Genomic DNA, 19,890 nt, shown 5'->3' with positions numbered 1-19,890 from the left:
GTAACAAATCACCCAAAAAAACAACCCATTTTTTTTTTCCGCAGCCATTGCCATATGCAAATCACTTTCTATTACATTGCGAGGTCGGTTTGAATTCAATTAATCGTTCAGGCCTACTACCAAGTTCCATTTCGGTTACCCAGCACAATCATTCTGCTACAACAAGGATGCACCAGTACTGCAGTTTGAGGCTAACCATGACAGTGTGTCAAAGTGGAAAAGGAGACTTAAAAAGACATGTTCCCCCCCGACGGAGCATTCTGCTCTACGCAGCCTGTAGGAGCCCTGCTGCGTCCACGCGCTGGCCTGCGGCGTCTGGCTCTGCACAGCGGGCCTTGGTTCCCCCCCCCCCCCCCCCTGGCTGAGCACCAGCGTTGTGAAACATGTATGGAGATCTTGGCCACACCACCACTGATCATCAGACCCCTGCCACTGTGATCCTAATTAACGGATCAAAGCAGCGGAGAAGAGAGCACACGTACACCATTAAATCCTCCTTGTGTTTTTTTCCCGTGTCTGCGCGTGTCTGTTTGTATCTGGTTTTGTTTATATTGTGTGTCTCTTTGTGTGCGTGCGTGTCTGGTTTTGATGAGATCAGTGTCTGGCTATGATGTGGTGGATCTGTTTCGATGGGACGCCTTTTTGAATTTGATTTGGGAAAAATTTATTCCATGGGACGTTGACAACCACCGCTGTGCACTTGTAGGGCAAGCTGTGATCGTTTACAGGGAATGTCATATGGACCCCGGAAAAAGTATGCAGGCACTGATGTAGTGGTGAAGTTCTTCAATCAAGTTCTGCATGGGGAGGCACCCATACGATACCAGTACCCAATACTGAACTCATGTACTCGTAAAACTTTTTTGATGATACCACCTGATAATACTTTACGCGACGTGACGTATCGTTGAACATTCAAAGGTGAACCCAAAATGTTGTTTTTTTTAAGTGGTATTTTTTTCTTATCTGATCGTCAATGTAGTGATCGATGCCATTCTATTACTTTTATTGAAATAAGCCCCAAATTTATAGAAAAACTGTGAACCGGCGGAGAGGTTTGTGTGGACGTGAGGAGCTCTGTATGGGCAGCGGTTGACTTCGGTGTCCAAGAGAAAGTATAGCTTTTCGGAAACTTATTTAAAATTGCTACGGTGTGTCCGGAATGGTGAACCTCTGTCTGAGCAGTGATTGTCTCATTAAAACGCTCATACACATCGACGGTACTCAAATAGTATCAGAACGTTGCCGTGGGCCGTAACCATGTCGATAACACGCCCCCCTCTAGAACTCTCAGCCCAATACATTTTTTTCAAATCTCATAGTGTTCGAATTCCCGCTAAAACAGTGAGCTCACTGGCTCTTTGAACTGTAATGGTGTAATTAAGTACTTATATCGGTACTCGGTATAAGCGAGTACCCAGATGTAAGTACTGGTACTTACATTTCGGTCTGACAAGTTTAATTCTAGTTCTGCACTTCTCACCCCTCATATTGGAGAGGAGAAGTCCTCACTGTAAATTCACTCTTTATGTTAAATGGCACGATTAACTAGCTGGTCAAGTGGAACTTCTCTGTACACACCTTAGTGAAAAGGACAGCAGCTTGACAGTTAGAGGTCTGACTTTCCTCAGAAACCTTAATAGACCTCTGAAGAATAATTCCCGCCTCCGAGGTTCCTGGTTGCATCGGTTAAATGTCCATGGGAAACAGAATGGGTTTTTTGAATGATCGTACATAACAAACTCTGTAGGTGGCGAAGAAGTAAAAGCTGCTCACGTTTTTAACTAAACACTCTTTCCATCTAGATTCCACTTGGGTTTTGGATTGTCGGTTCCGTTAAAGTAGCATTAATAACCGTTTACTACTTACGGTGGAGCCTCGGAGGCGGGACTTATTCTTCAGAGGTCTATAAAAGAAATCGAGTCACTTAAGATGGTCTTAGGTTTGACTTTGTGTCTTTACATTTTCGCAATCAGTTTAGATAACTTTGTCAAATGTTGATGAATACCATACTGTATACTAAATATACTAACCAAAAACCTATCTATTTTAAACCAATCTACTAATATTGAGTTGCCAATTATACTTAACTAATGTTTTCTTCACTTGGGGGGACCATATCTGACCTCTCACTCGCCTATCCCTTCTATTTGTGCACATGCCTTCCTTGGTGTGTCTGTGCACACGCACACAAAGACCATGCATCCATTCTGTGAGCAAGAAGATTTGGGTCAAAGAGAAATTCTCTCCTGAACAGCAATTTAGCTTTGCTTGCATTTTTTGCTCTTGCGCTGTAGTTTTCAGGAATCGCTATGGACTTAACAAAATCTTCCTTTAAATTCCCTCCCAATAGAAATTGTAGGCCCTTACTTATTCTGTTGCAAAATGTAGAACTTTAGGTAAAAAAAGGTACTCACCATTATTTGTTAACCACATCTGTCGCAGATCGCAAATTACAAACTGTTTTTGTTCAATGTCTAGTAAGCTGGGGCTTGGTGGGTATGCATAACAAGTGATGACACCAGGTCGCTACTTTTCTCTGTGTAAAGCGTTTTTTAGTTTTGCAAAATGAAAAAATATAAATATTTGGACAGTTTTTGTCGGTGCAAAAATTGACCCCTTTTTGTCTTTCTCCCCCCCAATCTGTCTGTCTCTCTTTCTCCTTATCTCTCTCTCTCTTTGTCTCTATTCCTTCCTAGAGGCAGTATTGTAGTTCACTATTAAGTCTGTGTTCCTTCTCTGCACCATACTATCCTACTATCCTCTCGGCCTGCATTGGGGTTGCTCTGCTTCAGTTCAGTGGGCCTTTAAATGGCTTAATTTCCCACTACCCCACTTGGGAGAGTGTTTTTAAAGGGCTAAAAAACAATCAAAATCCACAGTGAGGGAAGCTGCATTGAAACCCTGTCTTTGAACTGTGATTGACCGGCCGGAATGGCAGAACACTTGCAAATAGAAGGACCAGGCAATGTTTTAGTGATGGGCTGTGTGCCTGTGGTCCTGTTGCAGACAGACACAATTACAAACACAGACAACCCCCACTGGGGCTGGAACTCAAGATAATTCGGGCCAGCAGGTGAAATCCAATCAATTCTCAATTCGCCTCAGAAAATTGACAGCGTTTTGTGTGCTTTTTGCTTGTTTGACCTTGGCAACAGCTTTAGTCATAGCATGTTTTTTAATTCTTGAAGGATTTCTGACAACATACTGTTATTTGTTTAGCTCTCAATGTAAAAATATAGCCCTGTGATTTATTTATAGCGTAAAGCTTGTAAAAGGGTTTGTGTATGTGTACTTGACAATGATAGATTGTCATCAGATATCGTTTATTCAGTCCCTCCTTGTATCTCTCTCTCACACACACACACACACACACACACACACACACACACACACACACACACACACACACACACACACACACACACGTGGTTGTCATGCAGTGGAACAGCTTCGCTCCAGAGGGAGGGACATGACTAAGACCAAACCCCTCAGAGACTCACAAAGAGACGGATGTTTGAAAAAGATGCTTTGAAGGAGATGGAAGAGAAAGGGGCGTGGGAGAAAGTACTCTTATGTTTAAGAGAGTACTGTATGGAGGGTGGGGGCGTTCCGGGCATGCATGTTAGTGCTCCATGAAATATACATAGGCATTCAATGGAGGAAGTGGTGTTTGAGCGTCATCGGGAGAGAGGGATAAGCACCAGGGCTAGGCTTAAGGATGGCTTGCTCTGTACCTCTTTACCGGCCTTTATCTCCCATACGCACACACCCATGCACAGGGGGGGAAAGTGGGACTAACACACACACACGCTCGCGTTGGATTAGATGTCTTTAGCCACAAGTCAAGCATGAATTCAATAGGATGGGGACTCCATGTGAATGGCCGTCACCTGGAGAGCTAGTGAACTGTGTTAAGATTTATTTCATTAACCAGTTATGCGCTCAATACTTGAACAGGGTGAGAGGCTCTCATTGACTGAATGATGAGGATCAAGGGATTCGGTTTTTACTATTCTTGTCTTTAACAAAGAATGGAAATTGGAAGGAAAGGAACACGTATCCAATTGATCTTGCTTTATTGGAATTTGGCAGAAAGCGTGTTGGCTTGTATTAAATTGTTCAATTAAAATTGTACATTTCCATGCCATTTTGAGGTTTTCCATGTCCGACGTGAAAGACATTTAAGAAAGGCTGTTTACAGACACACTGCCAGGCTGTAACCTGTATCTATAACCTTCCAGGCTTCACAGGCCTGTGCCCCGAATCTGGTCAACACATTTTCAGGTCCTTAGTCAGCACAGTCATTAGTGCCACATAAACGGCTGTTACACAATCATAAACACTAGGGTCAGCGCAGTGTACACTCCGGCACACACGACAACACACACACACACTCACACACTTTTACACACACACATACACTTTTACACACACACTCACCATTTTACACACACTCACACTTACACACACCTACACACATGCACACGCACTTACGCACACACACTTACGCCCACACACACTTACACGCACACACACGCACGCACGCACACAAACAGACATGCACATTTACACCCACACATACTCACAATTACACACACACACACACACACACACACACACACACACACACACACACACACACACACACACTCTTCCTCGCCGTGGCGTCTCCCCCACACAGGACCAAACCTCCCCCCCGAGCAGGTGTTTGCAGGTGTGAAGTTTGCACGGAGCAGGCCCTGCCTTGCTTGTTATTCAGGGTGGTGTGGGGGGAGGGAGCAAGAGTGTTCATTTTGGGGGGGGGGGGGAAGCAAGGAGGTAGGATAGGGGTACGGGGCCGGATGCGCTGGCAGGCACTCACAGTCGCCGCAATTTACAGGTCTGTCGGAGAGAGGGGGTCACCCAGAGGGGAGAATTAAAGAGCGTTCAGAGCTGTGAAATAGGCTGTCGGCGGCCAGAATGAGCAGCAGGAAGTGGGTACGGCGAGCCGACTTCCTGTGTGCTTCACCAGTGTTTATATATTTTTTTCTGTTTTATATCTGAAGGCATTTGCTTTAACCGCGGCGAGACTTGGCACCGATCCACCCCTACTGGGAGCACCTGGGTCTGGGTTTTTCCATTTTGAGCCGAAGCGTTTTCTAGTGCCCTTGCATCTGCAGCAGGTCTGATAGTGACAGTATGGCAGCCGGAAGCAATTATAATGTTGTTGTTTTTTTACATGGCTGTTGTTATTCTGACCCATCAGAACAATAAGTAATGCAGTGTTAGCTGTGTTTTGTCGTTTGTTGTTTGTTGTTGTTATTGATGTTGTTGTGCTCAATGTTTTCTCATAATGACAGTGTAAACACAGGCAATTACAGGCTTTCTTTGTTGATTGTGGGCCTGTTTATCTCAGAACGGCACATCAGTAGAGCTTGCGTGTTATCAGTGCAACAACAATAACAACACAACTCAAAACGACGCAATTTACGTTTCCACCGCTGTTCTTTTGAACTCTGAGGAATCTTTGCATATATGAATAACAATATCAGCATCAATATGTATCGAGGTAATTTCATCGCAACGAGCCGTCCAATAAAACTCTGGCCAGGGGTCACAGAGACAGGAAGAGTCAGGGGAAAGCCAGGCTGATTAACCTCATAGGGGAAGCCTGGGACAGCATCCTTGTCTAAAGTGACTGCGGGGTCACGGCGGCCTGTCTCCTCGTCTCCTCACCTCTCCCTGCCTCAACACGGGGGTCAGGAGGGGAAGCAGATAAAAGCAAGGAGGCTGAGAGAGGGGGAGGGGGAGTGGGGAAAGGAGGAGGCCTATGAAAGGAATATGGTGATCAGTCTCTCTCAGTACGACAGTACATCAAGCCGGTGGCTCAAGCACCAGCCTTCCTCCTGGCTGTTCCCTTCATGACTGTTGTTTGTGTTTGTTTAATTCTTTTGACAACACCATTGGAGGATTTCACAGAACACCCAATTTTGATATACCTGAGTCACAAAATAAACAAATCAAATTGTCGTAAAACTAATTCCGCTCTCTTGCTCTTTTTTTTGTCCTTTCTTTCTTCCCTCCCAGACGTGATACGGAACATGACCATGGAGTCGAGCGCCATGCCGATGCCCATGTCGGACCCCAATGCCTGGGCCACAGCCATGAACAACCTGGGCATGGCCCCCATGAGCATGGCCACGCAACAGCTCATGCCAGGTACGCCAGCTGACTCTTTTAATCTAACGCTAACACTCACCCGGGCTACGGATCAGCTCCACCGGAGCCATGGAGCGCCGCGTTCAACGAGCGCCCCCGACAGCCCTCTCACGCGGCAGGGGGAAATGCTGCCATCGTAATAAATGTGAGGGTGTTGGAGGCTGCCTTGTGCCGTGTTGTGGCGTGTCCAATGTAAAAAAAAACAAAAAAAACAACCTTCCCCTGGAATTATCTGCCTTGCTGGAGCCAGCTGTGCAGAGGCCGATTTATTCCGGGGAAGAGACAGGAGACACGGCAGTCAGTTTTTCCTGTCCTCAGCTCTCAACTTCCCCGCCCTGTTAGACGGCGAGTGCGACTACGAGTTCGGCAGTAAATCCAGTATGCATCGTTGGATTTATGAGCAACTGAGGACGTGTGCCGTGCAGACGGAAGACATCCAAGTGTGGATTTTAATAATTCAAATCAAACACTGTATAAGAATCATTGATTTTTGCTTTAAGACGTTGTGCTTGGTTAATGCATGAGTAAATTAACACGTCCCAAGGCACACTGGGTAACGTCGATTACGGCTTGATCCGTTTCGCTCCCTCCATCTACCGCATCTCCAGTTTCCCTATTTGGGTGATTATTCCCAAGCCGGAGACTGAAGGAAGTGAGGAGGTCGAGGAGGAGGGCGTCTGAACGCACCCGACCGAATCAACATGTTAAACCACTCCACCCGAAACCTTATTAAAAATACAAGTCGTTATCTCCTCTACCTGCTCCTCCAGTGTCCTGTGCAGCCGAGGCGGTCACACAGGCACACGCTGGTCCTGCAGAGCTCTCTCATCGTGCGTCGCGGGCAGATTGCCTGGGATGCCCCTTTTCAGCCAGAGCCGATGTAATTTGGCGGCGGGCTGTATTGAATCTGGTTCAATGGTCTGAAAGACTCAACGTGACAGGGTGGTAGCGTGGCCATCATTGCCTTAGGTTCTTATTTCATTCGGTGTCTTTATGTCCTCAAACAGCCATTATTTCATCCGTGGATTGGCTACAAATCGGCCACATACGGGTTCTTCTCCTTCCTCTCCACGACCACGGTCATCATACCGTTGGCCTTGGCCGATTCTCCTGCACAGCCGTTCAATACACTGTCTCCAATTCACCTTTCCATCTCCCTGCTAAGCGGAGTAAATCTGCCAGCACCCCTCTTCCCTCGTCTCTCCGGTTGTGCGGCTTTCCGAAAGTGTTTGATAAATCACTTGTTACTTGTCAGTTAAGATTCCCCTTTCCGTTCCTTGTCTTTTTTAGGGGAGAGTGGGTGTGTGCGTGTGCGTTAGCCATTAAATAATCCAAATAGGTTTCTTGACAGATGATATACGTAAAGGCAAGCCAGACACTGACACACACACGCACACACACACACACACACACACACACTTGTGCCCCTGCTCGACGTTCCTTCGGTCGTTGTGTGCTGCCGCTGTGTTTGTTTTTAAGAACTTTGTATCTTTGTAATAAATGTGAGCGGGAAGGGGAAAGGGAAGACCATTATTCTTAGCAAGGAGGAAAAGCTGAATAACAGAATAACTCACCAGCAGATGGGGAGCAAAGCAGTTCAAAATGATCTAATGTCCTAGATGGAGATTGGACCCACACAAGCACCCAAGTGTTCATATTTCACATGAAGTGTTTGTGGAGGACGAGCCTCCTCTCCTACTCAGGGTTTCAATGGAATTTGATTTTCAGTACTTATTGGGCTAGACCGCGGCATTAAGAGAGCCCCTTTGTCCCTAGTTCTCCAGACAGGTGGGTGTTGTGTGTTGTGTGTGTGTGTGTGTGTGTGGGAGTCGGGCTGTGTGTGTTAGGGGTTGCACGACTGCAGTTTATTTTTAAGTCAACCTTTCTATCAATGAGGTCATCACATACTCCCACAAAACAAAAATAAACAAAAATATAAGAAGACGGAAGGGCTGTCCGAAAATGTATTTAGCCAAGATCTCTTTGCCGGAAGACAACCAGGTCATTAGGGTTTATCCATTCCAGCAGTGCAAAGTCAGGCCTGTATACAACAAAACAATCTACAATCTATGCAATAATTAATAAATAGACACGCATTTGTGTGTTTTGAAAGTGTAAGAGGTTGGTAACATCAATAGAACAGTTTGCGATGTTTTAATTTATGCCATCAATCACCCACATAGCACTGGGATTTCTCTCCGGGTGAACTGCTCAGAAGTCTTTGTGTTGTGACTGCGGCGGTGACAGTTACTTGATTTTGTTTGGTCAGACGCCTTGGTGCTAAGCGTAGCTTCCTGTTTGGTGCGACAAGAGCTCACCAACTGCTGTCTCCTCTGCCAACGGCACAGTGGCAGTGTGTGAAATTATGCGCCAAGAACTAGTCGACGTCTCCTGGCAGGGTCGACTTGGTAGTAACTTCACCCGTCGGTTCCTTATGCAACCCCTAGTGTCTGTGCATTGGTGTGTGTGTGGGCGTGTGTGTGTGGGCGTGTGTCTGTGTGTGTGTGTGTGCACGTGTGTGTGTGTGTGTGTCTGCAAATGTGTGTGTGCGTACGTGTGTGTGTGTGTATGCGCACGTGTGTGTGTGTGTGTGTGTGTGTGTGCGCGTGTGTGTGCGCACGTGTGTGTGTGTGTGCGCACATGTGTGTGTGTGCCCACGTGTGTGTGTGTGTGTGTGCGCACATGTGTGTGTGTGTGCGCACATGTGTGTGTGTGTGTGTGTGTGCACGTGCACGTATTTGTGCGTGTGTGCGCACTGCGCAGGTGCGTGCATATGTGTGTGTCGGTTTGTGGTGGCCTGATGTGGAGGAATACAGATGTCAGGGGTAGTGGAGGGATCCTTGAATCATGTGACAAAGAACGAATTAGGCCCGGGTCTGGGGGGTAATTTATCTCTATTAAAGCTGCTGGGACCAGGGAAGTGTTCTAGCAGGTCGGTGTGGGGGGGGGGGGGGGGGGGTGCAGAGGACAGCTGTGGTCCCTGTCACTGTTCACCTGGAGAAACAGCTGGTGATTCCCTGTCGTTTAGTCTCCCTCGCTCTCTCCCCCCGCCCTCTCTCTCTCTCTCTCTCTCTCTCTCTCTCTCTCTCTCTCTCTCTCTCTCTCTCTCTCTCTCTCTCTCTCTCTCTCTCTCTCTCTCTCTCTCTCTCTCTTACTATCCTTGTCTCTCTCTCCCTCTCTCTTTCTCTCGTTTCCATTTCTCTTGTCTCCTATATTGCCTGTTGTTATTTATGGATGCTCAGCTGTCGCAGAGGAACATCAGATAATTACAACAGGAAGATTCACTATATCAAATGATCTTTCATCCGATGCCAGACAGATACAGCTGAAATGTCGTTGGGGGGAAAAAAATAAACAACCTTTTATAGCCCTGCTGTCTCAGCTGCGGGTTCTGTTGGTCTTTAAAAAAGAGTTGAAAATGTTAACTCCACCATCTGAATCGGGTCAGGCTCGGAGACAAACAAGGTGTCAATCAGTTTAAGGTGACTGCTCCTTGTGAATCGCATTCCACATTTGGATATTTTTCACGCGATTATATTCTTTGAGGGCTTTCAAGTCTAAAGTTTCGAGTCCTTCAAAGACGCAGTGTTATTTTTAACTCAAGGGCGACATAATACGCCACTAGTCACAATATGCACAGGAATAAGAGAAAGGGTCTTGTCACCTCGGAATATTGGCTGATCTTATTCTTGCACAGCGGCGTATGTCAGGAGCATGCAGAGGAGGGGGACCTGACGTTCTCTCTCCCTACAGAGAGGATTCAGACCCAGAAGGATACTCTCTCTGTCACGAATTATACTTCTGCACTCATGTGCATCCAGAGAAGCGCATGCAGGGTTTTATGTGGGTAAAACTTGACCCGCAGACCTGACTCGCATGATAGTCAAGTCTAACATGTGACTAGTCTTACAAGTCGACCGTGCAAACTATCAATGAGACGTGTAGATTCCGATACATATTCTGTGCAAATAGGAACGTGCTTTATTTACAGTTTAAATCCACATGCTTTGATCATGCCAACACTGAAATTTGATCTAGTCTCTTCCTTTGTCGCTGTTTTACTACTGAGAAGAAAAAACCTCTTGCCTATTGGTATTCTACTGAGCCCTCCAGGGGTAACATGATCAAAATGATCAAATAAACGGTAAATCTGTGCACACAGATTTGTAAAGCATGCGAACGGATTAGTTAAGAGCACAAACCGATTGGTTAGGCCCGCGAAAAGATTGGTAAATCAGCTCTAGGATTTGTAAGCCAAATTCAGCAAATGGAACGGCCTTGATCCTCCATGACAACTTCCTCCCAGTTAGTCCAATAAATCTAGATTTAAGGGCAGATTAAAACCAACATTAAATCTTCCCTTAAATTGTGATTATTTGGATCAAACAATTGGATTGCATTCTGTTTTTATCATTTTACCTCAGGGGTCTCCGTAGAATTTCCCATGCCCCTTGTGCGTACGTGTCCTGTTGTCTCACGTGATCCTATTGTTTCATTATAAAAAAAAGAAATCCCAAACTGTATTCGCAACCACCCCAACCCGCCCACCCACCCTCCAAACCTCCCCAACGTAAACTGCATGGCTGCCTCTTGAGCTGACTCCTCGGGCAGCCTATAGGTGCCTCTCTAATCCTGCGGGAGCCAGGGATGTCACCAGCCAGTCTCTCTCTCGTCCCCCTTCGCTTCCTGCTGCTTCTCCTCACACAGGAGTGTGTGTGTCTGCTTGTTTTTCTGCACATGTGCGTGTCTTGCTGCACATGTGCGTGCGTGTGTGCGTTTCTGCCTGTGTCTGTCTGTCCATGTGTGTGTGCAGCTGAATAAACAGGCCACTGTTTAAACCTATTGAAACACTAACTCTGGGCCGCGACGTGGCAGAGCCATGCCTCGTATGCCACCACCACCACTGGCGGTGCGACACACAACACATCGCCGGAGCTGAACACCAGCGGCTTCTGTTCCGCTATTATTAGCCCGTGTTTTTTCAGCATTTGGAAACAAGGGTTAGAGTTGTCGTAGCTGGGGTCCTCCCTCCTCCTCCTCCTCCTCCTCCTCTTCCTCCTCCTCCTCTTTGTGCTCCTCCTCCTCTTCTTTGTGCTCCTCCCCCTCCTCCTCCTCTTTGTGCTCCTCCTCCTCCTCCTCTTCTTTGTGCTCCTCCTCCACCTCCTCCTCCTCCTCTTCTTTGTGCTCCTCCTCCTCCTCCTCCTCCTCTTCTTTGTGCTCCTCCCCCTCCTCCTCCTCTTTGTGCTCCTCCTCCTCCTCCTCCTCCTCCTCCTCTTCTTTGTGCTCCTCCTCCTCCTCCTCTTCTTTGTGCTCCTCCTTCGTCTGGGGGGGGGTAATTGCACGGTATTGTTGTGAACTCGTGGGGCGTTGGGTTGTACCAAGAGGGGAAGGCAACAATGGTGCATTGTACCGATTGTTGTCGCACGGTGGCTGCCAGAGTTGTTTAATCAAGATTGCACACCACTGTGTGTGTGTGTGCGTGCACGCTATCATCCTCATCGGCTGTTGTTGTCATCAGCACGGACAGGGGATGTGAATAGGGGGGGGCTTATTTGCAGCTTGTGTAAAGGGGCTGTACACACCAGTGCACTCACAGGGAGCATAGGAAAAAGAGTATTAGCTTTAATTTCTCCCGCTGATACAGAAACGTTGGGGCTCCGAGCGGAGCCAACTCGAGTGTTAGCGCGCGTGAACTCGCGCAGACACCTGGCGCTGGGCTAAATGGATTATTCAGTGTGCCAATTGGCATTTGTTCCACTGTTCAGTGTTAACCCGGAGGTCAGATTCGTAGACAGGCGGCTCAAATCTCCGCCCGGACATGTATACCAAATATATACGTTACAGCTTAAGACCTGAATCGTAAATATTATCGGTTCATTCATGGTGACTGTTGAGCACGGCTGATTTTGAGAATACATATTAGGTCACCGGTTTTGTACAATAATTGTGAGCTGATGTGCGTGTCCCCACAGTGTAGAGGGGTGTGGTGGTTTGGAGCGGTGCTCTGCTGCAGAGCTGATGAACTGCAGGCAGGTCAAGCACGCCAGGGTGTCCCTCTGCCTTCGTGAACAAATTACAATCAGAGTTAACAGTACTTGGTTTCACATTAAGTTCGACGGCCACTCTTTCTCATTGCCCCTCTCCAAAGGGAAGACCGCGAATGCACGCGCCACTTACTAGATGACTTCATTTCATGAGCCCAAACCCAAAATAATGAAATGCTTACCATGTCAAGGCCCGAGAGCCTTTCAAATGATCCCAGCGAATTGTCCCAAATATTGGGACGCCTTCGGCTCTTGGCGCGCCGTCCAAATACCAGTCCTCAGAGAAACAGGGCATCCCCAGTGCACAAATATGTGCAAAAACGTGTTTAAAAAAAAAAAGAAAAATGAAATTCCCACCGGATATTCCAGCTTTGGGAACAGAGCAAGGAAACGCCTGCAGCAAACTGGAATGTTTAAAACATCTGCTCTCAGGGCTTTCTCACCGAATCTCCACCACAAGGCACATTGCTGGGGTATTCCCATCCACTTCCCACCCGTCTCCAGTGTTCCTTATAGCACTTCCTGCGTCTAACTGCTGCCAGATGCAATGCTATATAGCGTTCCTACTGTGGACCTCACAAGAGCTGCGTCAGTCTCTGAGAGGGCGACCATATTCCTCATGTAATCATGTCCTGACGGGGCGATAATAAACAGCTTAATTAGTGTTTGACTATAACAGCTGTATCGTTGTCCTTGACTTGCAACCAAGTCGGCCAGACTATAATCCATTGAAATGGACTCCCAGTTATGTGCCAGTCCTTTTGGTATTCTCAGTTTGTTTCCGTCGGTCTGACCTTGAAAGTCAAATGAAAGGGGCTCGGACAAAGCACTGATTTGCATAGCATTGACTGTTGAAGAGCATGGGCACGTCACGGTGTCGTCGTTGATTGATGTCTTCTCTGGACAATGATTGGATTGTTTGCCTTTGTGAGCTGATTACCTTATCAGATTTTCATGGGGTTTCAGATGAAGCTACTTATTAGACTATAGAAGACAATAGTACAAGCACAGTCACGCACACACACAGTCACACAGACACACATACACACACACACACACTGTAGAATAGACAGTAACACACACACAGTAGAATAGACAGTAACACACACACAGTAGAATAGACAGACAGACCCAGTGGACTGGGAGGAGTACCTTGATAAACAAGGTCTGTTGCAAACTCACAAGCCAAACCACAGCCACACACACACACACACACACACACACACACACACACACACACACACACACACACACACACACACACACACAGTAAAATAGACAGACACAAACACACAGTAGAACAGACAGACACAAACACACAGTAGAATAGACAGGCTGTGGACTGGGAGGAGTACCTTGATAAACAAGGTCTGTTGCACACTCACAAGCCAAACCACAGCCACACACACGCCCTATATTCACTATCAACAAACCAAGGGTATAGGGTCAGGGGAAAGGAAGTCACCTACTGGTACACATTTCACAAACTTTATACATACATCTTTGCTTTGATCACATTAAGGACATCAAACACACAAATGGACTGTTTGAAAGAACCGTAAGCAGTTTAATCATATCTGCTAGCTTTCAATCTACAGTTCATTCCTCTGCTGCAGCGGTGGTGGGGGGGGTTGGCTGGCTCTCGCTTTGGGCAGTGTGATGACTGGTTGAGGAGGGGGGGGGGGGGCGGGGGTGGTGGTGGGTGCCACAGGCTTTTGGCAGGTGGCAGAGAGAGACAGCAGGAGGTTTTAGAGGAGCGACTGACTCAGCGCTTTACACATAGGCAGTAATGGGGGCCGCTCAGACGTGACTGAGATTATATCTGTCACAGACACGGTGGAAAGGGGGTTGGCTAGACCGCAGATGAATGAGCAGAAGTTCATGTGGATAGAGGTTTTTGGACGGCATATTTCGTGTTTTTTTTTTTTGGATTCAGCTATAGCGATGGAGTTATAGTTATAATATAGTTTTTTTGTTCTGAGACGGCACACTTAAAGGAGACCGCAGTAGGCTTGGAGAACAGAGGGAGCAGAGCTGCCTGGATGAAAAGGAGCCGGTTCCAACATCTGGCATGGCTAGGGATCCAGGTTTGCAGGGCTACCTTGCATCATTAGATGACATTTCCCAGCATTCTTCACAGCGCCGTCGCCACATGTCGGCACTGCGTCTCCCACCAATCTCTGAGTCCAGTTATGGGTGGGGGGGGTGGCATTTGCCCAAGTCATCAGAGAGGAGGAGCAGGGGATGCAGGGCCAGAGGTAAGTTGAGAGAGGGGGAGGAGAGGGACTTCAGAGATGGAATGATAGTGGAGAGGGAGGTAGAGTGCGGCAATTACAGCCCTGAAGGTTTTTCTGCATCAAATGTCAGTTGCTGGTTATTCTTTTTAATCTTCCCCACTGATTGATGTGAAGCTCCAGATGTAATTACCTTCCACAGACCCCCCAGGATACAGGACTGTTCGAAGAGTAACACGAGGTGTGTGTGTGTGTGTGTGTGTGTGTGTGTGTGTGTGTGTGTGTGTGTGTGTGTGTGTGTGTGTGTGTGTGTGTGTGTGTGTGTGTGTGTGTGTGTGTGTGTGTGTGTGTGTGTGGTCTGCCATTGTCGCATGGACTTGTGCATGTCATTATGGAGCATGCATTGCAGCGAGGTCTATTCTGGTTTGCGAGGAGTTCCCGTTAATGTTGAGCCACGAAAACAACTCAGGACGTCCAACAGAACAGGATGGCCTAGTGTGGGAGGACACATGCCCACAAGTTCTCCATAGATGTTCACTTCTCAAGAGCCCTTCTGTCTCGTACTCGGGGAGAATGTGTGGAATGACAACGGCAGAGCTGTCAGGCACTTTTCATGCCCAGATTGCAGCAATCTGCATCTGATCTGACCCATCCCGTAGGACGGCCTCATTAATGTGATGTATAAATAACTCAATACCACTGGCTACGTATGTTGAAGCTCCCATGACCGTGCCGCACTGGAAAGGCAGCCACTGCTCCTGCAGTAAGGAGACGCTCTGTGTAGGTGGCTCAGTCGTTCGCACACAGAAACGGCGGAAAATTCTGCCATTGAAATCCGATTTTTCCGACAGCATGAGCCAACACACACACACACACGTGCGCATAGTCACGCACGCAACGCAACGCATCTGTTTTTATATTCACCGAGAGCAACCAAATACTGATGACTCCCTGAGAGTATTCCAATACAATCCGTTCTGCTGAAGCACTTTGGCTGAAGGCTCCAGGACTGGAGTGTGCCGGGTAGAGAGACGAGGGTGCTTCACCCGCCCAGATATGGCTTCAGGACAGTTTCTATTGTTTTTTTTGGCCCTGTAGAGAACTCTGGTATAGCAGTAAATCCACCAGAGGGAGTCAACAGGCACTGTTGTTACACATATTGGACCGGCTCCCGAGCCCTTGGCTTAAAGCTATGGAAGGCCATTTATTTTCTAAGCATTTTTTGTCATTTTTAATTTTCGTCACATCGCAACGGTAACCAATAAATCTATTTCTGATTAAAAATAAGAAAACGATGTGCTGTCTGTGGCTGTCGCCTGTGAGGCCTGTAATGAGCCTGTTCCATTATTTATTCGCCCAAAATGAAATGTTGTGATGGCTTACCCGTCTGTCTGTTTACCTACCTACCTACCTACCTACCTACCTACCCGTCTACCTGCGCCCACTCTGCCCTTGCAGTCTTTGACCATGACCAGAGTTTTATTCCAGGCGGACCTATTTCTGAAGCTAGGGAGCCTGTCCTGTGTTGTGGAAAGTGGCTTTGGAGGGAGGCCTGAGGTGGGTTGGGGCTGTTTTCGGTTGTATACTTTCAAAATCAAGCTTACTCAGCCTGGCTTCTCCAAATTGCCTACTCTTACTTTAAAAGTGAAGGATAAGTGAGTACTATAGGAAAATACACACACACACACACACACACACACACACACACACACACACACACACACACACACACACACACACACACACAGAGAGCATACCAGAGGCCACATGAAGTACACCAGTGCAGTGTGAAATTGCACAAGCCTTGGCCTGATGTAACTCAATCTTTTGCTTTTGCGTTCCATGTGAGCCGAGACCTAGTTTGCTTCCAATCAAAAATCAAAAATGTCCTTTTGCTCCAGTGCGAGGACATAAGAGCTTGGGATTGAGAACCTCATTTCCAGAAGGAGCATTCAAACAAAGTAGATACTTTTGGGTGTTAGATTTGGGATGCGTGTGTTAAGGTTTTCTCCTCAGTTCCCCTGATCAGTGTGTGTGTGTGTGTGAGGTGGTGGAAGAGGAATAGATCGCCTTAACTCCCCCGTCTATCTCCTCCGTGACCTGGGCTCATCTCCTCTCCCGCCAGTCTGTCTTCCTCTCACTCACCTCACCGGGCATGAGAAGTCATCAATCGCCCTGGCAACCGCGGCCTTCCTTATTATCTGCTCTCTCTCGCTCCGGTACCTCGCGGCAGACTGATGGTGCGGTCATCGGTGCGAGACAGAGCGGGCTGCGGTGGTTCCTCTCGTGTAATTTCCTATTGCCTTAATTAAAACCAGTGCCAGGCGTCGGCCGCTGTGGAGCGTGTGCTGTTATTGTGGTGTTCTCTTTGCTCCTGGGTCACCTGTGACGCCGTCATGGTTTGGCTCCGTCACGTCGGTTCTCATTTACCCCGATGCCAAGAGTGCTGGCGTTCGCTTCGAGGCAATTTACTTTCTCACATTAGCTCTGGGGAAGCCGGTCCTTGAACTATTGAGGAGTCTTTATTTATTTTTTTACTGTTCAATTATGCATATTGTTTTTTGGATGTTATATTCATGCAGGGACTGTGTATTTATTTAGAGGATTAGATTGTGTCACTGCAGATGACAGACGAATCAGACGGGGAAGGAAAGAAAAATGCTGAATGAAAATTCAATGTGACAGGTTGAGCTTAGGCTCTACTCATGCCTTGGTAAAAGTTAACAATTAGAAACTTCTGGCCAATTAGCCTTTTCTTGTAATAGTTCAATTTTTGTTGCGTTGCTTTGCTCCTAAAAGAGAGCTGCTTTGTTTTTAACATCCATCCGTTGCTGATCTGCCCCTCCAGACTTTGACCCAAACCTTGGGATGATGACGGGCATCACCCCCATGAACCCCATGATGCAAGGCTTGGGCATGATGCCACCCCCCATGGAGATGCCCATCATCAAGGAGATCATCCACTGCAAGACCTGCACCTTGTTTCCCCCCAACCCCAGTAAGTACCATCAAATTGTATAAACTCACGCCTTTCTCCCTTCATGCTCCGACCAAATCACCAATTTTGGTTAAGCCCTGCCTCATACTTTATTTCCACTGTGTGGGAGGAGGAAGAGTTGAAGCCACACTCTCCCCGTTAAAGTTCACTGCCAGAGAGAAAGTTTCTGTCAGCTTTGAGTCAAAGCCTACTTGCACATCAAACTTCAAGGCAGAGGAAAACAGAGGTCCCTGACTGGAGCGGGGTTTGGGAGTTTGCAAACCCTAACAAAACAAATCAAATTCCCTCTCCTTCCTAAGCAAATACACTTTCCCTATGTCTGAAGCCTTTAAGGCTCTTTTGTTTTTCTGTGATGCGTGCGTTGCAAGAATAGTCACTGTCGCTGTGTGATGCAAATGGAGGAGCTGATGAGAGGTTGGATCTCACTTCAAATACACATTCAGTTTTTTTTCTTAAGGATCAACATAGGGTGAATCAACGACCGTACTTCGTCACAAAGCGCATAGGTTCCCCCTAGGGGCTGAATGAGGCTGGCTTGTCACATTCTCATCCCTTCGACTTTGAAATTCTGTTGTAAACACTTCAGCTGCTGGGACTGTTTGTGTCATTTACAAAGGCCCCGTCACCCACTGATAAATCTGCACCAGGTTTCAGAGGAGTTTTTGCATTGTGGCATAGGGGGAGTCTTGAGAAGAAGAAATGTCCAATCCCAAACAGGGCAATAACTGTCTTGGCCCCGGAGTCTGAACCGTGTCTTGACGCCGCCACGGTCATGCATGGGCAAAGTCTTTTCTGGGGCATCTCTGATCCATTACGGGTATCAAATATGTCCCGTCCTCCTCCGCTCTACCTACACTGCTCCACATACCCTAATGGGTTCCCTCACCACCCGTCTCCCTATGATATTGTGGGCTAGTCACATGTGTCTTTGCCATGAAAGGCCCTCAGTGTCTCAGAGACGATTGCGCTGGGAAGCCTAACTTCGGAGAATATGACGATGACGACGGGGGGGGGCGGGGGGGACTGCCAAGGATTGGATCTTGTCATGAAAGTCAAGCATGCCTCAGTACGAGGTGCTGCTCTGCTTCACCCAATGAGGCCAATGCAGGAGCTGCCTGCTTGTTGCCTTTGTATCTGTATCACACAGGCCAAGCTAACCCATCCAGAGGCCCCCGCCTTCCACTGTAGTTTTGTGTGTCAGGGGAAACGTCGCAAAACACGGTTGCATTTGGTTAAAGATTTACCTGGTTTTGGCTGACAAATGGGCCACTTAAAAAGGTCAAACATGTACAACGCCAACAGGACTTGTCAGACTTAACACTATTAAATGTGTCTTTAGAACTTCCCTTGCAACCCGCTTCAACCCTTCTTATCAAACGCAAACAGAGTTAATGAGTCAAAACAATAGGGAATTGGCAAGATCAACACAGAACTATTTTAGTTAAGGAGGAGAGGAGGAGGAAGTGTTACAAATACTTTTCTGGCTGTTGACTGTTTTTAATGCTTCACTGTAAATGCCAGTTCAACATTACTGTTTGAACATGGTTTCATGAGGGTATTAGTGACTTTACAGCTAAGGAACCTGGATTTGAATCAGCAAGGAAAAAAGTTGTATTCACCGCAACTCTTTCATGTCAAAGTAAAGTCCAATCTGGTGTCACAGACAGTTTTATTTAGGCCTACTCTCGGCCCCACAGAAAGCACCTTCCGAGTGGAGAAGTGGGCTGACAAAGGAGTGGGAGAAACGCCATGCTGCCACCTGCGTATTACTATTTCATGGTGCTTGTTGTCAGAAGTGCTTTACTTTACCACACAAGGGAATCTGGTGGAGTACCACGCGACTCTGCAAAAAGCGATGCTATGAAACCTGTGTGTTTTGGTTTATATTGTGTGTGTTTTGTGCGGTTGTATGTATTTGTCGCCCACTGTCTAGCCTATTCCCCATCCCGCAAGAATGGATTGCATTCATATAGCTCTTTAAACCACTGCTGCCCCTCAAAGCTTTGCTGTTTATGCCTTACATTCAGCTATCCCTATCTACACACACAGACACACACACAGGTTAACACACAAAAAGCAACAGCGGCCGGGCCAGACGTCAAACCAGCCCGTAGGGAGCAGCGAGCGGTGGGTTGGTGTTTTTCAAGGATACCTCGGCACTTAGCCGGGAGTAGCAGAGGGGTTTGAACCAGCAACCATGTTTATTTTGTCTGCGTCGTAATAAATCATTCAACACAGGGCTAGGCCTAAGATGTAGAGGGCCTTGAGCTGAACAACTCTGCTTGAAATCAAATGTTCGTTAGAACTTTGAGCTACAGTTGGTGGGTGGTGAGGGTGCATGGGGGATGCATGGTTTGTTATGAGTGCAGTAAGGTAAAGAAGTGTACATGAATCCCATCCCGCTGTAGGCCCA

The 19,890-nt window shown here is 47.2% G+C and overlaps 1 protein-coding gene across 3 annotated transcripts in view; it reads left to right on the top strand.

Moving 5' to 3' along the window:
* The window catches only part of enox2 (ecto-NOX disulfide-thiol exchanger 2), a 134,156-nt gene that overhangs the window by 85,054 nt on the left and 29,212 nt on the right, over positions 1–19,890 (top strand). For 2 of the 3 annotated variants that reach the window (XM_060062719.1, XM_060062721.1), the window contains 2 exons: positions 6,070–6,201; positions 17,328–17,479. In XM_060062719.1, the coding sequence (XP_059918702.1) occupies positions 6,070–6,201; positions 17,328–17,479 (284 nt within the window). The remainder of the gene's footprint in view (positions 1–6,069; positions 6,202–17,327; positions 17,480–19,890) is intronic. The other variant, XM_060062720.1, reaches the window with a different exon arrangement.

The sequence above is a fragment of the Gadus macrocephalus genome, chromosome 10 (assembly GCF_031168955.1).
Source record: "Gadus macrocephalus chromosome 10, ASM3116895v1".
NCBI lineage: Eukaryota > Metazoa > Chordata > Actinopteri > Gadiformes > Gadidae > Gadus > Gadus macrocephalus.
The sequence above is the reverse complement of the archived record's forward strand: the minus strand, read 5'-3'. Positions and strand labels throughout refer to the sequence as shown.